This window comes from Oreochromis niloticus, linkage group LG5 (genome assembly GCF_001858045.2).
Source record: "Oreochromis niloticus isolate F11D_XX linkage group LG5, O_niloticus_UMD_NMBU, whole genome shotgun sequence".
Taxonomy (NCBI): domain Eukaryota; kingdom Metazoa; phylum Chordata; class Actinopteri; order Cichliformes; family Cichlidae; genus Oreochromis; species Oreochromis niloticus.
Window position 1 is genome coordinate 9,083,573 of NC_031970.2, and position 19,378 is coordinate 9,102,950.

The 19,378-nt window shown below is 37.1% G+C and overlaps 3 protein-coding genes across 4 annotated transcripts; 2 read left to right on the forward strand and 1 right to left on the reverse strand.

Annotated features, from left to right (window-relative positions):
* Positions 1 to 84: 84 nt before the first annotated feature.
* slc5a8l (solute carrier family 5 member 8, like) lies at positions 85 to 6,563 on the reverse strand. Its single transcript, XM_013276628.3, has 15 exons — positions 5,858 to 6,563; positions 5,493 to 5,558; positions 5,178 to 5,229; positions 4,858 to 4,925; positions 4,404 to 4,558; positions 3,999 to 4,139; positions 3,781 to 3,910; positions 3,590 to 3,678; positions 3,189 to 3,301; positions 2,123 to 2,190; positions 1,921 to 2,007; positions 1,591 to 1,784; positions 1,140 to 1,249; positions 929 to 1,014; positions 85 to 819 (listed from the first exon to the last, which is right to left on the reverse strand). The coding sequence occupies exons 1-15, from the start codon at positions 6,209 to 6,211 to the stop codon at positions 706 to 708; spliced, it is 1,827 nt and encodes a 608-aa protein (XP_013132082.1). The 5' UTR covers positions 6,212 to 6,563; the 3' UTR covers positions 85 to 705.
* Positions 6,564 to 8,230: 1,667 nt separating this feature from the next.
* On the forward strand, positions 8,231 to 9,863 carry tshba (thyroid stimulating hormone subunit beta a). The gene is made up of 3 exons (XM_003453648.4): positions 8,231 to 8,342; positions 8,428 to 8,625; positions 9,250 to 9,863. Exons 2-3 carry the CDS (start codon positions 8,464 to 8,466, stop codon positions 9,526 to 9,528), a joined length of 441 nt encoding a protein of 146 aa, XP_003453696.1. The 5' UTR covers positions 8,231 to 8,342; positions 8,428 to 8,463; the 3' UTR covers positions 9,529 to 9,863.
* A 3,650-nt stretch (positions 9,864 to 13,513) lies between these two features.
* On the forward strand, positions 13,514 to 18,962 carry slc25a55a (solute carrier family 25 member 55a). 2 transcript variants are annotated; one of them, XM_003453649.5, is made up of 10 exons: positions 13,514 to 13,666; positions 14,323 to 14,452; positions 14,732 to 14,857; positions 15,179 to 15,234; positions 16,576 to 16,666; positions 16,776 to 16,894; positions 17,010 to 17,205; positions 17,314 to 17,468; positions 17,649 to 17,724; positions 17,853 to 18,962. In XM_003453649.5, the coding sequence occupies exons 2-10, from the start codon at positions 14,433 to 14,435 to the stop codon at positions 18,010 to 18,012; spliced, it is 999 nt and encodes a 332-aa protein (XP_003453697.1). In that variant the 5' UTR covers positions 13,514 to 13,666; positions 14,323 to 14,432; the 3' UTR covers positions 18,013 to 18,962. The 2 variants fall into 2 exon arrangements, with proteins under 2 accessions (XP_003453697.1, XP_005458455.1); XM_005458398.3 differs by lacking the exons at positions 13,514 to 13,666; positions 14,323 to 14,452 and having other exon boundaries at positions 14,771 to 14,857; positions 15,758 to 16,666.
* The last annotated feature ends 416 nt before the right edge of the window (positions 18,963 to 19,378 follow it).

Consider the following 19,378-nt stretch of genomic DNA (forward strand, 5'->3'; position numbering starts at 1 on the left):
GAGAGAGGGGTGTGTGTACAGTTCATGCACTAAAGTTTTTAGAGTCGTTTGTGTATGTGTGATTTCAGCTTTTTTTACTGAGTACACTTTTTTACAAAATATTTTATTGACAAATTTGTTACCAGCTTTAACAGGCAGCTCATAAAGACTGCAATAGTTTCCGTAAAAAAGCAACTCTGTAATAAACAAACAGCCATTGTTCATGTTTCAAAACACTTCCTTCAAAACAGTAATCACACTGTACAGTAAAAGTGAACAATACTCCAATATGTATCTCTGTGTCACCATAAAATTAAGTGCAATGTTCAGATAGATTATTAAACTGTAATCTGGTATCAGCAACTGAATATAAAGGACAATAAATGGAATTACAAGGTTGTCTAAGTGAACATGAAACTGGAACATCTCAGCCCATGGAGAGCAGAAGGTGTGGGCATCTGACTTGAATAAACAAGTCAGATTTTCCATCATTGTATTACATACACTGTTTCTGTCTTGTTGAAATACCCATGTCAGTAACATAAATACAATGATTTCTTGAGTGATTCAGTTTTAGATTTTCCACACATGATTAGTATCAATATAAATACCATTATCATCAAATGCTAATAATGGGGTTTTGCTTGTGCTTTTTGTGTGTGCGTATATTTTCTTAAATTTAATTAAAATGACCCCAAGACAGAACATGTCATTGATAGACTAGTATTACAGTTTTGTGTTTTTTTCAACATCTTTGCTCATCATGTCGTCTTCTTTGAATGCTGGGTTGTCATCTCCCATGTAAATGTTTGCTGAAGGCTTCTCTGTGATGTCTGATTCCTGTATTGGGTTAAAAACATATTATATTTATAAAACACCAATTTTTTGTTGATTTTGGAGAGGGTTACTGATATGTTCTTCCTTTGTTTGTTAGGGGTCAGCATCATACCTTTGATTTATTGCACCAGCTAAAGCAGATTAAGTCATTCTTCCTCACAAACAGCTCTGAGTTCATCTCTTCTTGCTTACATCCACCTGTATATGTATAAAAAAAATACATACTCTCTTGGTTTTATCCTTGTTTTGATATAATTGGAATATCACAATATAATGGATTAGATTTCTGCAGTGAAAGTAAAGGCTAAGAAGTAATATCTCACCTGTGATCACGCTCACAAGCAGGCCAGACACAATTGTGGTCAGAACGCCCAACAGAGCGAAGTAGACGTAAGACAGAGAGTACCAGGTGTCTGCTAAAGGAGGCCTATAACTGAAATTAAAAAAAAAATCACGAATCTTAATATATTTAGACTATATATAAAAATTAATGTTATGTCTAAAGCATAAACAAAATGCTTGCAAAAAACCCTACATTACAGGTAAGAGGTTTTAGAGGTTGGCTCAGATCTTAGTGATTTGTCTTACCTTGACAACTGTTTTCAGAGAAGTTTGTACTTTTTGTAGTTGATTTGTGAAATTTAATTATGTCTTTAGAGACAGCTTTTAATTTCTTTTTTTTTTTCTTTTTTTTGTTAAATAAAAGTTTACTATGATTTTTACTATGTTGCTGAGTAGCAGTTTTGCGTCAGTCTTTTATGTAAAATGACTCACTCGGGCTCTGGGGTCAGAGTCACTGGACTGGTCCAGGGAGTTATTGTTGTGTAGTTTTGGTTTATTGTGTTGTTGCAGCCTGCAGTGTTGAGTGGAAGAGGATTTGTCTTTTCAGCTGTCGGTGGGTAAAGCTGGCCTCCAATTCCCACCCACAGAGTCAACACTAGACCAATGATCATTCCCATAAGTCCTCCCTGAAATATGTAAATATGAACACAGTGAACTACTTTCTTGAGGATGTTACATTTGTATTTCTTTGGCAACATTTTTTATGTGTTGTCAGATTGTGCAGTTGTGCTAGTGGAAGTCTGAGTGCAAGGAAATACTCACTATTGAGTTTGATGTGCGAAACAACATGCCTAATAGATAGAGACCAAGGAGCGGTCCGCTTATCATGCCAAATATGGAAAGAGCGGCCTAAACAGAAAAGAAAAGAAGTAGTTTACCCTGTAGTTTGCAAACTTCACCTCATGGTGAAGCTGTAGAGCAATAAATGACTTCAGTAATTTGTGTTCATGGTGATTCAGATTACCTGCAGAACACTTCCCATCAGGGAAGCTATTCCAGCCATTCCAATACACACTCCTCCAAAGAAAACACCTGAGAGCAGAAATATATCAAAGATACAGATTGCAACTTTCACAGCGCAAATTCAGTTGTTCAGATAGGCAACATGTTTTACACAATTTTCTAGAACAAATGTTATTATGGTTATGCACACTTAACTCTTTTCTGAGTTTCTACTTGAAAGGCTTAGCTTTTTTGGTTCAGTGTAATTTAATAACAGGTTGTTTAAAGCATATGTTTATTTGTTTTTTCATATAATTCAATGTGTCGTCATAACTTATGGAAAACGTATGGAAAAATAAGTCCACAAAGGTGATGTGAGGCCAGTAGAAATCATGTTTTCTTTTCTTTTTACTACCATAAATAATATAGCACTTAAAAATGGACTGCAATGAACAAGATCATTGTGACTTTGTGCAAAAACAGCATATTGATCCATACTAAAAACTGTCTGTATGACATAAAGAAGAAAAAGATAAGTTGTGTGCTGCAAACGTATTTTCACAGAAAATGAACGACCCACACCATAATTACACCTTCTGAAAATAACAGTAACAGTACCGACTGTCCTGTTAGGTCTGTTAATATAAATTATTAACAATTGTGTTTTATGACTTCATGACTTGTCTATTTGCTGAATTGACAAGATTTCCTTTGTTCAGAGGTATTACGCAGGCTCAAATGGCTATCTATGATATATTTCTAATCATGTCATAACTTATATAGTGGAAATGCTTTGAATCACTTGCTAAAAATAGCAAGATAAGATGGTTATCTTGATGTCACTCTCTTGTAATCTCAAAGGGCCTGAGATAATAGGAGTCTGAACAGTTGTTGGTGACTACTTAAAAACAAAGAGCTGTAAAGAGCTGTAAAGTCCTATTATTAAGCTGTGTTATTACAGACACGATGAAGCTTTTATTCACAGTTTTCAATTCAATTCACTTTAATTATATAGTGCCAAATTGCACCAACAGTTGCCTCAAGGCTTTTTTGGGCTATTTTGGTAGTTTTTTGTTTGTGCAACTTACTCAGGCCCATGTTCATCCAGCTCACTTGCTTCTGTGTGAGGTCTTTGTACACCGGTAGAATAAAGTCTTCTACCGTGACAGCAACTAGGGCATTAATGCTGGAAGACACTGTGCTGAAAAATATACAAAGGTAAGCTTTTAGACTTGGAACACAACAGTCAGGCTGATGCATTTAAAATGCTAATTACACACAGAGAAGGCTAGTTTCAGGCACCAGATGGTACTTTATGGCATTATCTATGTCTCGTAATGCAAATGCAAAAATATCTTCCTGTTCACTACTTAGTGACCTTTTCTCTGGCAGCAACAAAGGCCATTCTTTTCTAAGAATCTTAATTTATCAGCTCCTGATCCCTGCACAGCTCTAAAATAACATGTTTTTGCATGTCTAAGGCTCTCACCTCAGGGTACCACTATATGCTGCAGCCACAAACAGGCCTGGAACTCCAGGGAAGTCTGCCAGAATATCCATCACAAGGTAGGGGAACAGCTGGTTGATAAATATAACCCATGTTTTGTTACACATAATGCTTTGTTGCACAAGAAAAGGAAAGGTGGTGAGGACTAAAGAGAAAACTGCAGGTTTACTTACTTGGTCAGGGGTGGCAACATCACCGTTTGATAGTGGATCACAATTCTTGTAAATGGAGTACATGGTGAGACCAGAAAACACAGCCAGAGTCACAGTTATCCACAAGCCAACCATATTCACATACAGAGACCTGAAAGATGAAAAAAGACATGTCAGCACAGAAAATTTTGCTCAGACTCAGCAATGTACTGTTTGTATTGAATTACAGGAACGCTCACATTTTGGCATGTCCCAGGGTTTTGCAGGAGATATAACGCTGCACCTGGGACTGGTTGATTGAGTAGATTGACGCCCACATTATGCTACCGCCAACTACGATGCTCCAGAAAGTATGTCGCTTCAGGGGATCTGGATCAAAACTGTGATAGAAATGTCAATAATATGAAAATATACTGAAGGTTAACTTTGAGGACATCAACGACAGAAACCTCTAATGTGGCATGGCATATAGAAGCCAATTAGCAGGATTCCCATCCATGATATTTATTTTTGGATACAAAATGTTTTTAGTAAATTTTCTTGGAATTAGTAATCACAGTTTGTGTGATTCAAAACACCCTGCCCGTTTTTTATTGTAAAATAAACTCACTCACTATTGGACATTAGTCTGCTTGTGTACTTACTCAAAAGCTTGTAGACGGCCTCCTTCACCAGCATCTTCCCAAATCTTTGTCAGGCCTCCCTGCAGTACAGCTCCTCTAGCTATAACAGCCACAAAACCTGCCAGCATGACTACCATCTGCAGCACATCTGTCCAGATTACTGCTTTCAGACCACCCTGGAGAAAACATTCATGTTAGAGTAAGCGTCACATTGTAAAGGCTTTTTGCTGAATTTGTCGAACTGATTCCTTGGTAAGATTCATAATAATGTTCAGATGTGTTCAATTATTAATTATCAATGAGCCAATAACTTTAATTTCATTCATATGTAAGTGGTTATTAAAACCTCAATGAACCAAAAAGTTTATCATTAGAAATGAAAGCATGCTCTGGGGTAACAACGTTTTTAGTTCATGCTTGTCTAAAGCAGCTAATTAAATAAATATAATACTTTTTTACATTAGATGGTACCAACCAAAGTGCAGTAGATGATGCACACCACTCCCGTAGCCACCAACACTCCCCACAGATCCAGTCCAGTGACTGAGTAGTAAGAAATAAGCTTCATTATGGTTCTGTCTACATCCTTTTTTTGGGGGGGGTTTTGGGGTTTGTTTGTTTTTTTAGATTAAGCTTTTTATAGGATAAACATGAAAGAATCATTAGTATATTAACTCAGGACTAACATTCCACTAAGAAGAAGTAGAAGTTGTATGAGCAGGTGACAGTTTAGTGAGGCTTAAAGTTAAAAGTCCTACATTTATCAAGATGTGTTTTATGAGCTTTTCGGCTTACTTTGATTTAGAGCAAGAGCTGGAGCATAGATAACCAAACCGGTGTACAGAGCCTGAGGAGAAATGTCACCATTAGCTGATTACATGGAAAAACAACAAGCACATATTTTATATTAATGCTTTCTTGGAAGTGGAAGAATCAGTTTTACATATAGTCAAAAAGAAAAAAAACAGCAGGTGCTGTTATCATTTTACCTTTAACATTTTAATCATTGGTGTTTGCTCAACTTTTCATTCCTTAATAATTTCAGTTTTATTAGTCAATATACATAAAGTAATTGATCATATATTTAATCATTTAAAACTCTTTGTTTACCGTCTGGACGATGTACATTGATGTCCCAATTATCCGAATGGGGCGGCTGAATCGCAACTCCAGGTACTAGAAATGAAAAGGAAACCTGGGTATCAATAGAAGGATCTTTTGGTCCACAAATTTGCTATATTGCTGTACTGTGTACTGTATTTTTTAAAATAAAACTTCCAAAAGAAATACTTTAGATATTTCTTTGCATACTATGTTGGAATCACTTTTAACAAGGCATGTCACCTGTAATGAGTAACCTTCATTAACCAGCACCAAGCCGTGTACAGTATTTTTGCTGTTTGCTTTATTGATCTTTGGCATTTTAAGTTATTTCCTGATTCATATGTTCACCAGCGTTTCTACCATCTCCCTACCTCATAGGCACTGGTGACCCCCAGTCGGTAGAAAAGAGGAACAAAGATCTCAGCACTGATTGCAGACATGATAGCATAGGCGAAGCCAAAGATCCAGTAAGCAGATCCAAACCGGTAGGACTCAGCAGGTGTACCAATGACTGTGATGCCAGACATAAAGCTGGCAGTGAGTGACATGGCAACTGGCACAGCTGTCATTTGCCGTCCACCCAGTAAGAACTCCTCGCTGCTAGTCTCCTTGCGACCTCGGATAGCCTGGAATAGGCCAACGCCAGCTGCTGCCAGAATTATTCCAGCAAACACCACATAATCCCACACAGAGAAAGTTGCCACTGGACCTCCTGTACCCACCATGGTTGATTCAGCAGGAAAAGCAAAGGGTCTTCCTTTGACACACAATATTGAGCTTCTGTCAGAATTCAATAACTTTCAATCTTGCAAATCTAGTCCTTCCCCTTTAAATTATCCTGAAATTGCTCTTAAATCCAGTTGACATGCAGTGCATTTCAGAATCAATTGTCAGAAATTTAAATCCGCTGCGTAGTGGAAAAGTTATCGCTTGACCTCAACAGATTTTACGAGAGTTTTCTTGGTCTTCAATTATTTGCAGCTTAGCCACTTTAACTATCAGAAAAGTTTCTTTGACGGATGAGAACATTGAGGTAGTTCAACTGTCTCCCTTGTCTTTGACAGAAATCTGGTCCACTCTGGTGGTTCCTAGTGACTATAAAGATTAGTTCACTTTAGTTAATAATCTATCAGGGCCACTAAGTAGTAAAGCCTTCCATAATTTTCCTGATTGTAAAAACTGACGAGCCTCTGGTGTGTCTTCTTTTATGACACGTTATGACGTGGTCTATTCTTTTCGGACGGAAAATTATTTTTTTATGTTATTATGGTGTCACTTCTTATTAAAAAGAAATGACATGTTGACACACCTATGAGGAGTCTGTGTGCAACTCATGGTTGTTCAGTATTTATTGCTCATGTTAGGAATTTCAGGAGGAGGGATGCGGGTTAAATTTTTAGGGTTTTGTCACTAGTCCTAGGGTGACATTGTGTTTTATTTGCCATACATGTCATATGTGATTGCTAATGGCTTACTAAGCATTTCAGTATTTGATTATCTCTCCAGTAATGCATAGAAAAGCACAAAAGTCACACATCTAAGTTTCAGTGAAAAGTATAGCTACAGCAAAAAATACTGCAGACTCGAGAGAAAAAGTAAGTGTAATCATTTGCCCTGGACCTTTATGCCAGTTCATTAAATATTAGCGGTTTCATGGATGGTTTCATTCAAGACATCTTTTATGAGAGAATCAGTTACTCTAAATTTTTAAAAAGTTAATGTAAAATGCACTGATTATGTATGTGCATTATACTGTTTATGTATGTGCATTTGAACAATAGCTGGGGAAAAAGAATGATCCTTTTAAGGTGGAAGCTAAAATTTTATTATACTGTTTAAATTTGTCAATGTATCGTAATCATTTTGTGAGCAATATTCCTGGTCACTGATAAACTAAATGATGATAGCAGGTTAACCATATACATATACTTTAATGATAACTGTAATAGATAAAACACTTTTACTCTAAAAAAAACCCCTTTGACTAAAATAAAAAAGAAATCAGTATATCCAGCTCCTGCTCTGTACTTCTTTGTTGTCTAATATTTGTATATTTGTATTGACCTTAGTGGGCTACAGATACACAGAAACACAACAATGGCATTCAAAACAGTTGCAAAATCACTTAATGTGTCTGAGACTTTGACTATGTTCGACAATCATTAAACTAAATTACAGATAAGGAGACACAAAGTGAAGGTGGAAAATTGCACTCTTCCTTTTTTTTAAAGATGTTATTGTCAGGAATTCATTCTCTCTATCTTTACAGTAACCTTTGCTTTAGCAATACAAAATCAGGTTGTATAACCCTTTTTTGATTGTGTTATACCAGTGTCATTTCTGGACTGTAGCTGTTGTGATTTTTGACCTGCTCACATTGTTGTATGTTCTTTGGTGTCACTTCAACACTGCCGGTGTGCAACTCTGCATTATAAGAAGTTTTCAAGTTAATTTTTACATAAATGAGTAACAGATTGGCTTGTTTGTTAAAGAAAGTACATCTCAGGTTAAAATTTGAATGGCCCTCTAATAAAAAATGCATTCTTTAAAGCAGAAAATAAGCTTTTGTGTGTTTTGTGACATCTAGTGTACACTAGCTTAGACTACTTTGCACAGAGCCACATGGCTAATGCACAAACTTTGTTTACCAAGGAAATCATTATTCATGTAATCCACATAATGGACTGAAAATTCAACAGATCGTTTTTTGTCACAGATAGATAACATGCAGTTTATGTAAAGGTAGATTAAGATATGTTTGTATAAATACTGCTTAGCAGAGATGTTTGGACTCAGAGCATCATTAGGCCTGCAAGTGTCCACATCTATCAAGCAGGTGACTCACGCTTACAGAGGGTAAGAAAATAATATTCAAGAAACCAAACCTCTGATCTCTCTGGTATGTTGTCGACTGGTCTCTTCACCTTTTCTTCCCAAACAGGACCAAAATAGACTAAGATTGACTGAGACACATAACATGGAGGCTACAGTGTTCAACTGCTGGCTCTTTTTTCTAATGTTTAGCCCTGCTGTTCCCATGTGTTTACCCACTGATTTCACCCTGTATGTGGAAAAGCCAGAATGTGAGTTCTGTGTGGCAATAAACACAACCATCTGCATGGGATTTTGCTACTCGAGGGTATGTATGTATGTCTAATGTAAAAAAAAAAATGAAAAAGAAAAAAAGTCAACAGGTTGTTTTTGTTTATTGAAAACTGGAAGTGCTTAGTAAATAATCGTTTTTCCATATCAAAAATTTTAAACAAAATTATATGACAAGAAATATGAAACAAAATATTAGAAAGAGATATTTAAAAGGTAGTAAGAATATGTCATTTTAGCATATTTTTACATAGTTTTATTTAGTTTTATTTTAGCATATTTTTACATAGTTTTATACATGCTTTGGAGACATTATTCAGATGTTGGATGGGCTTTACACTGAAATGAAAGCTTACAATTTCCTTTGTGGTTTTAATGTTGTAAATTACTAAGAAAATTGTACAAAAGCTGGCAAAACAAAATCACAAAAAGGCACTTCATAATTCATCCATTGCAAATATTCGTCTACCAACATGCTGAATATTTGGGCATACATAAATGCATATGAAGACACACTTCTTTTTAGCCAATGTTATCAGACTTTAAGCTAGATAGTCACATTAAAAAAAATATTCCCAGCACTTTTTCCCCAATTTTATCTATAATTCTATGTAATCATCATTCGTTTAGTTTGATCTCTGTGCTTATATGTGATAACCAGGACAGCAACATGAGGGATATTCTGGGCCCACGCTTCCTTGTCCAGAGGGGCTGCACCTATGATAAGGTTGAATACCACACTGCTATTCTGCCTGGCTGTCCCATTGAAGCCAACCCTGTCTTCACCTACCCTGTGGCTCTCAGCTGCCACTGCAGTGCTTGCAGGACTGACACTGATGAGTGCGCACACAGAGCCAGCATGGATGGAACAAAGTGTACCAAGCCTGTTCGGCGTATCTACCCATATCCTGGCCACAGCAACTACGTCATCCCTTTTTGACTCACATGTTCTTGTTCCCATAATGTCTGTTTTAGTTGTGGAAGTGCAGAACATCAATGTTCTGAGAAAAGACAAGCGTTATCATTTACTGTCAGATCTGTACTGTCTGTACCTTTCCCAATTGTACCAGCTTTTTAAATTGTGCCTTTGTTAGCCAATATGTCTGTGCTGCAGGTTTACTTCTAACTTTACAATAAGAGTTAATCCTAGTGAATTTTTTCTGTTTTCAGCATCATTATATATCCATTTGTACTCTCTTGTGAGCGTGACTCTCAGACTTATTGTGCTCGGAAAAGGACAGTCTGATTACAACTGAATTAAAGTCTCTAAATAGCTCTCTGACTAAGCAGTGCTTGACTTAATCACATCCTGTGCAAGACTATAGCTTTCTGTTTACTGCACAAGGCCATGACACTCCACAACATCACCGACTATATTTACCTTGATAGTCATTCTGGAAAGCCGCGGACTGTTGACACAACTAAAACTCTGTTTCCAAAAAAGCTATGACATTGTGTAAAATGTCAACAAAAACAATGCAATGATTTACAAATCATTTAAAGCCCATATTTAACTGAAAACATTCAAAAGAAAGCATAAGGAATGAGGACACTGATGGTGATCACTTTAGGAAACGTCTAACAACAGCTGAGGTTAATTTGTAACACAATTGGGTATGAAAAGAGCATCCCAGATATTCAGAGTCTTCCAGAAGTAAAAGTGGGGATGGGTTCTCACTCTGTGATTCATCAATACATCGTTCTTTTTCTTAACTGCTTATCCAGTTTAGGAACCATTAATACTCAACACTCATACAGGAATTGGAACACCGTCCTAACATGAAGTCTTTTTCGGGGTAAGCCGAAACAAAACAAAAAAGAAAAAAGCCAAACCAGAGTCTACATATTATTTCCAAAAGAAAGGCTTAATGAAAGAAATGACTGGGTGCTAAAGTTTTAAGCCTGCAGTCCAGACCATTCCCCGACTAAAACCATTTTAATTATTAAACAAAAATATTGTCACCTTTAAAAGATTTGCAAACTTTTGCATTCGGTTTTTATTGAAATTTTATAGAGACAAGGGTTAAATGTCTTGTCCTTGAGGTTGTTAAAATATGTTACTAGATTTTTTGGGAGACAATATAACTAAAAGACTCAACAAAACCAAATTTAATGTGTGACTTTGTCCACTGTAACTATCAGTTTGATGCAGTGTTTATGTGTAGTCATGTGTAGTTTCCAGTGCACAGTGGGGAATTTGGGGGGACAGCTGCAGCTTATTTATAGTCCAGCAATTCAGTGTGTGAGAATGCATGATAAGTCTTTCATGTGGTGCTATTTGACATTTCTTTTTCGTGATCTTATATTCAGTCTTTACATATATAACAAGATTTCTCTTTTTTTCTGACAGCTTCTGTTTAAAATGTCATTGCACTGATGGAAGTTTTTTTATTGGCTCTGCAGCCCTCACTGATTTTAACACTTTACAACATTTTAAAGAGAAGTGAGTATAACATGAACTACAAAAGAAGTCCTGTGACCTAAAAGCCAACAAAACATCTGATTTAAACACCTTTAACGGCTGTTTCTCACTTTTATTCATCAACATAACCCCTTATAAGAAGTTTAACTACACTAATGGTTGACATGATTATGGTGTTTCAAACCTTGAAGTAACCTTGGAGCATTTAGAATTTTGGAGGAAGAACAGGATATGACCCTCTTATCTCTGTGAAGGGAAAACAAGGAAGCAGGACAATTTACACAACAATGACACAGGTGTTCTGAGCCACTAGTCGGCTTTGAGCTTGTACAGGTTCTCACAACCTGATACTCCGTTTAACCTTGCAAAAAGTCAGCTGACAAAATGGCGCAGTGTTATCCATTTTGAGATGAGGCATTTCAATGCCCTGACTTTATCACTAAATATGAAATATTGTGCTACATATGCCCCCCTTCCCCCCTAATTTTGATGTGTTGAGAAGGTAAAATGTTTTTATCACATTGAGTTATTTTTGTTAGTATAAAAATTTGACCAGACATGACTCCAGAATAATCAGTCTGGTATGGCACAATGGTCTGACGTGCTTGGCTGAAATTTTGTAGTGGTGTGTAGTTTGTCGTGTAGTTTTGAAAACCTGAATACCCTAACGGATAAAAGCATGGAATTTGCCTCTGTCAGCATTACAAAGCAACCAGCTATGTTGTGCACATGCCGATTACGCAAAGTTTTGCTTGTGTTGTGTTTATTCAGCTGGATAAAAATGTGAGAACTTTTTGTTGCAATGTAATCATCAGTGGGTCCAGGAAAAGTCATTGGTGGTTGGTCTGCTTATCAAACACTTCAGTTTAGTATAAAATTAGTTCTCAAAGTTTGTAGAATCAGTCACTTTGTTTAGATCAATTCTTAAAACACATTTGTACAGAAATGGGTTCATGTGAAGTTGTCTTTTTTTGTCTTTTTATCTTCATTTAACTGTTTTGAGCATGATGAAAGAAAGTATTATGATTTGTTCTAGTGACCTTTTCCACTGACTCTAAACTTACTTCCACTTCTAAAATGACATTCTACTTATTCTGTGAAATATCTTTATTCATGGCATAAATATTACATATCCACCTGACTTTGGTGATCCCTAACCTTTTCTTTGGAAATTCTTGTAATCCAGTTTCACACCATGTTACCTGTATAAAAGATTGTGGTTTTCTATGTTTCAGTAACACTAACATGTATGATTCAACTTTACATTTTTTCAACATCATTGAGTGACCAGATGATCATCACTAGGGCATGTTGTTACAAGTTATTACAGTGAACAGTGAGCAGAGAGGAAATGACTATATGGTGGTTATGAAAGAGACAATCGCTTGCCCAAACTGACATGACATGCGAGGTATATGCACCTCCCACTATTATGAATTTTTTTGGCTGTATGTGTCAGAGGTAAACGACTTCCTGGTTTTTGGGATGTGTCCCAATGACTGTATGTGTCCACACCTTTAAAGCCTCTAGATCTTTTACTCCGTAATTTTCCAAATGATGTTGTTAAAACATACATTGTAAAAACCTGAAGCCTTGGCTGTAGAATGTACTAGATGCTCAGACTAAAACCAGGAAACATTCCTTTGAGTAATTTGATATGCTGCCTTTTGTTCCTCATTTAAACTATAAGGCCACGTTAATTTTACCATGAAAACCTTTTATGAATATAATAAAGGGTTTACTGACAAAGCTTTTCAGTGAAACTCTGTATCAGATTCATGCAGCTGGACACAGTCAGACCTGCTCATCACAGCATGGTTCAACCTATTCTAGGACTGATAAGAGAAAGGGGTACATTTTCCCACCCACGGCTATCTTGTTGAAGGGAAGTAATGAGAAAATCCTGACTGTGAGTGGTGATAGTAGAAAATAGAAAGCAGAATTTATAAATATTTCAGTCCATGAGCTTTTATAAACAATTCATTTTATTTTTTGAACTAATGATGTGTTTTCTATTCAACATATTGATCTGCTCAGCAGAAAACAGTGGCTAATTGTGATGAAATAAAAACAAGTTCAGTCATTTAAGGAAGCACCATAGTTGCCCCTGAGCGCTAGAATAGAGTAGAATCGAATCGAATCGAATAGAATAACACCATTAGCAGTCGGGCAGCACATTTCACAGATCTCAAAGCCATGACGATTTTAATGGGATTGATCCAATTTTAACTTGAGATTATTCTGAGAAATGGGGAAGGACTTCTTTACTAAGAATGGGCTAATCTCTCACAACAAAAAACTATTTTAAATTAATCTAACATTAAGGCTTTGTTTCTGTAAAACTGAATGTTTAAACTCGACGAACAATAGGCTCTTTCTTTTGGGGCTTAAGCTGTGTAAAGCTGTGATTGGTCAAACAGCTAATGATTGATGGACCTATCTTCCAATCAAAATAAAGTGACAATATAGAAACTTGTGATTGGCTTTAAGTCAAGCGGCAGTCAGATAAGCGCCACCCCCTTAAAAAAAAGCCAGTGGAAAATTCCAGTTACTCAGGCCCTCAGATATATTAGCGCTTCAACTAGCGGAAGAGACAGAAGTACTGACTATTCGCTCGAAACAATCAAACAAGCACCACTGCGAGATCATTTATTTGGTAAGTTGAGCCGTATTAATTTATATTCAGTTAGTTTAGAAATTGTTTTAAATTCACTGCTTGGCTCTTTGTCTCCAGTTTATTCGTTATTTCTCATAACGTTGATGAATGAATGGGCGTCTCAATGACAGTAGCCTTCAAAAGCCACTTTCTTTATGTGGAACTGAAAACAATGCGGTAGTCAAGATCTTTTTTTCCAGAGCGTGTATTATAAATAGTATAAACTCCATTGGCCAGTGCAGTTTTTTAAATTATAATTTTTAATGCAATGACTCTGTAGTGGGATATATTTGCATGGAAACGCCATCTCGTTGATTTGTATAGATATTATCCCTGGTAACTCACATTAATACAACGTATCTGCATTTCGGCCTGCAGAAAGAGTTACTTAGAAATTCAGCAGTAGCCGCCAGATTTGAATCTTAACTTTATGAACGATGGTTACGCCCATATATGGAGTGCTGGTATGTGAGCTTAAACACGCCCACGGGTTGCACTACTCATAGTGCAAGTATAGCACATCCGCTGCATCATGGTCCTGTGACTGTGAGGCACATAGATAACCTAAAGTCCCTCGTGGGTGGGATAAGCTTCTCTGTAAGGTCTGTGACTACTTGGAAACCTACTTAGTAACTCCCTTTACTTTCTCTGTCTAGGACTCTACTCATTCACCTCACTGAAGAACACCTGAACCTACATCACCTGATTTTTGCTTTTACTTTTTTATACATCTTCCTTTGTCACTTTTTCAAACCTTCACTTTATCATGTCTCAGCAGCAGATCAGGTAAGCTTTGTGCATTCTTTTATTCTGTGTATATGTGGTATAGTGGTATAAATGTTTTCATTATTTCATAATGGTTAGACAATCTTGGTGACTTGTTTTAGCATGATTTTCTGCTTTTGTGTTTCATGTAATTGTAAACTGATGATCTTTGGAGTATACCTTTTTAGCATTCTAAACAGTTTATAATCATAGTCTGTCTTTCAAAATTCTAAGAATAAAGACAGCATCATTAAAGTTGTGACTTTATTTATTTATTTATATTTTGCTGTCTCTTTTTAGCCTCCCAGCCAAACTCATTAATGGCGGCATTGCTGGCATTGTTGGGGTTACTTGTGTCTTCCCCATTGACTTGGCAAAGACCAGGTTGCAGAATCAGAGACGAGGTCAGCAAGTCTACAAAAGCATGTGAGTATTTCTGCTTAATGTTTATTTATGCAACACACAACCCCTAGGTATTATACCTACCACGCCCTAGTGTAAGTCAGGGCTATTCATACTGATCTCACAATGACAGCTGTGCATTGAATTGTAATGACTGTGTAGGTTTTAAGAAATTCCTCTCCAGTGAGGTCATTTTACTCACTTTGCATGGCTTTATAGAGTGGAAATTTACTGAACTGCGTCCTCTTGTGACACTTAAATTTCCTTAGTCCAGCCCCTGTTGCCTCAATGAACTATTGGCGTGTTTTGTCACACCGGTAATATTTACCTTGCTTTCTTCTGTAGGATGGACTGCCTTGTCAAGACAGTTCGATCAGAGGGATACTTTGGAATGTACAGAGGTAAGGCTTGTACATATCTGAATATTAAGAAGCAGTAGGATAGCAGAGGTAGAAGTTCTGCAAGAGGATTAAATATAGGAGAGGGTAAGCTCTCTGTTGTGAGGTTAACATTGATACGGTTACCACTGGGCACACTTGTTGTTTTAACAAGTAGTGAGAGACTGCATTTTAGCTGTGTTTGGATGCTTTAGATATATATATATATATATATATATATATATATATATATGTATATGTATATGTATATGTGTATATATATATATATATATATATATATATATGTGTGTATCTTAGTCCAGTTGTAAAGGAGAAGTTGTCAAATTTGGTCTCATGCAAAGTATTACATTCACTGTAGTATAGTATGTAATATTGTACTTGTTAAAAGAGAGCACATTCTTTCATTATTAGTGTATCACTTATAGAAAAGGAAACATGAAGTCTGCAAAGAAATTGGAGACCTTTTAGTTTGGGTCTCAGTCTGTGTGAGGAATGTTTGTTTGCATCTGTGTTTTTCATATTACAGACTTGGGTCCCCCTGGGATATTGAAGGCTAGCCGATAAGGCGCAGCCACGCTGGAGGCAAATCATTAAATGGTTCTTACAATATTGCTCTATTTAAAACTCTAGGCTCAAGTTTTTGTTTTGCCATCTATTTGTTCTGTAATTTGACTTGTCAGTAACTACTTTGCTGTCTTCTTGCTGTCCTGTCCACTTTTGGATTATTGTTGTTTTCCGGACTATGAAATGTCTTTGCAGACTTTGGTTGAGCTTGCAAACAAATCTGTGGTGAACTAAAGAGAGATATATATCTTCAGTCCCACAGAACATTTAAGTTTGCTCAAAGTCTTCACATGCATAGTCAAGGATTCAGTCTGTCTTTTCTCTAACATTTATTTATTTTATCTGTCATCACTAACCTACTCACTGACATGCAACCTGTCACTAAGATATATTTCCTTTCTTGAAGTCTTCTCTACACAGTGTTCCTTGTTGTCACACCCTGACTCTGTTTACTTCATAGATTTCGTGTTTGCATCTTCCTCTGGATCTTCATCGCCCTATTGTTCCTTATGTTGTCTTGTTATGCTTGTTTCTCATTTTCCTCCTGATATTTTGTTTACATTCTTTTTTTTGTTTTGTTTTGTTTTTAATTGACATAATCCCCCTCCACAATTATTACTTAAGTTCAATTAAGCTGTGTATATGTCTTGTCTGTGTGTAAATTAACTGTACAGTTAAGTCTTTACATTCTGATGTTGTAATGATAGTGGCGGGGAATGTTTTTGTACATGTGCTGGATTGTGTCTTCAGTGCTAACTTTGTTTGTTTTTTTTTCCTCAGGTGCTGCTGTAAATCTGACCTTGGTTACCCCTGAGAAGGCAATCAAGCTGGCTGCCAATGACTTCTTCCGGCACCACCTTGCCAAAGACGGGTAAGCATACTCATCATGTGAGAGGACCTTCTTGGAAATGGACTGAATTAATTAATTAATTAATTAATTTTAAGTTGGTTTACTTAAAACATGTCTGATCTTTTAACAGAAAGGGGTTGACAGTGTTCAAAGAGATGCTGGCAGGCTGTGGTGCAGGCACGTGCCAGGTCATTGTTACTACCCCCATGGAAATGCTCAAGATACAACTACAGGATGCAGGCAGACTGGGTAAGGAGCATGCAAAGCCCTTTTTAAATGCATCAGTGTCAGTAATTTACATTTATAGCTTTCTTCCTCATTTATAATTATATATCTTATGTGTTTTGTTTTGTTTTTTACACAGCGGCCCAACAACAGAAACCAGTCATGATGACTCCCACAAAGCTTGTGGCCACTAATGCCGTGCTCAGTCGCTCCTTCAATTCTGGCATGGTCATTTCTGCACCAAGAGCTGTGTCGGCTACACAGATCGCAAAAGAACTCCTCCAGACGCATGGCATCCAGGGGCTCTACAAAGGTCTGGGGGCCACACTGATGAGGTAAATCACCTCTACCGTCCTGATGAGAAGCTATGTGGGAACCTGACAGGGCAGTTGAACTTTGTACCAGGATTTTAGTCTGAAATTTTTTTGTTTACTTTCTTCCAGAGATGTCCCCTTTTCTATTGTTTACTTTCCATTGTTTGCTAATCTGAATCGCCTGGGCAAACCCAGTCCTGAGGAGTCGTCACCCTTCTATTGGGCCTTCCTCTCAGGCTGTGCTGCAGGATCCACTGCTGCGGTGGCTGTTAACCCCTGTGATGGTGAGGTGTTTTGTTTGGTTTTTTTTTTTTTTCTTTTCTTTTCCCCTCTCTCTTTTGCCCCCCCCCCCCCCCCCCCCCCCAGCTGGTTCACCCAGTTGTTTCACCCAGTTGTCTCCTGTTGAGTTTTCTTAGCAACACTGGAATTTTAACAATCCCACCCACCCCTCTCTCTCCTTTCAGTGGTGAAGACCAGACTGCAGTCATTGAACAAAGGGGCTAGTGAGGAGACTTACAGTGGAGTGGTGGATTGTGTAAGGTATGACAGTGAATCACTTTTACAGTTGTGTAAATTGCACTGTTTTTTTTGTTGTTGTTTTTTTTTTTTTTTTCCTTTCTTTTCCTTCCTTCGTGTGTATGAATAAACACGTTCCTCTGTTTTGACAGTAAAATAATGCAGAAGGAGGGGCCCTCAGCATTCCTGAAAGGTGCCGGCTGCCGGGCTCTGGTCATCGCACCTCTGTTTGGCATTGTACAGGTTATGTACTTTGTTGGAGTTGGTGAATACATCCTTGACAACTCACCCCTGCGCTTCTTAGGACCATGAGACCTTATCATCATGCTGACTAGCTATGCATGGGACCTGGTAGAAGACCTAGCTGCTACATGTATTCAGTTTACAGCAAGAAAAACAAGTAGACAGAAAGACCTATGATTTCACTATCTTTACGGTCAGAACATGGTGTTGCACTTAAACCCTTTTGTTACTTGTTCAGTAGGCTGAAGCCAGTGTTTGCGCTTGAAGCTGTTAGCTTTACTGCATTGGGGCCTTTCTTGACCCTAAACAGTTGTTTTGTTTCCCTCTGTGAGGGAAGGGAGCTTGCTCCAAAGAGACGGACCTTTTTTTTTTTTTTTTTTTTTTTTTTTCTTGATCACGACTTTTCTATTCTTTTTTTAAAACTTGTATTTGAGGTTATTTAAAGTAGTTTGTTATGAGAGTTTGTAGTACTTTATGTGTTTTTTCCTTCTTTGCTGTCTCATGTTGCTGAGCCTTAATCTAGAAACAAAAGTCTGAAAAGTGATTCACAGGGCCCAGTTTACACAACTTGCTGGAAAGGCTTTATTTGTGAACTGCTTTGTGTACATGTTTACTTTAAATGATCATGAACCTTCCTAATGAAATGGGGACCATACGGCTTATCAAACCATAAGCCGTGTCCTACACTTGACATTAGTGCTGTACTTGGTTAGTGCTATGTGAACTATCATCAGTCATAAACTTGAGATGCAATCATGCACATTTTATGTTTGTCCACGTACACATCACACTTGTTATATTTCACCTGAAATGTTACCCAGAAGGTCCTTTGTGATTCATGCCTTAACAAAGCAGTTTGAAATGTATTTTTGATTCTGCAAGGCAAAATTGACAGAATATAAGCATTATTACAGTTACTGTGAGCTTAATTTTTAAAAAAGGAAAAAAAGACTGTTACATACCAATGATTGTAATGGCTTTTTGTACTTGTGTATATTATTAAAAATTTGAAGTACCCAGTCTGTACTGATTGACTAAATACTGAGGGCTATGAAGGTATTCTGAATAACTGCAGTAGTTAAGAACTATTGCTTTATGACATATTCAGTAATGTAAACATACTACATTCGATTTTTCTAAATGTTACTTTACGAAGAGTCTGTTCAACTCTGGACTCCTGCTGACATGGGTGAATACTGATATCCTTAGTAAGGCCATCTCATGCACACACCCAATCAGAAGAAAGTTGCCTTGTTTCAGAGTGAATGAACTGAGGGGGGTGTACCAAGGCTCACCATAAACATTGTATTAAATAAATCAAATATCTGGAGTCCCAGATGCTGAAAATTGTTTTTAGTCAAACGACAGCCAGAACTTGAAGCACACAGCGCTATTTTCTTTACAAATTTGTATCATGCAATCCAGCTACAGTTAA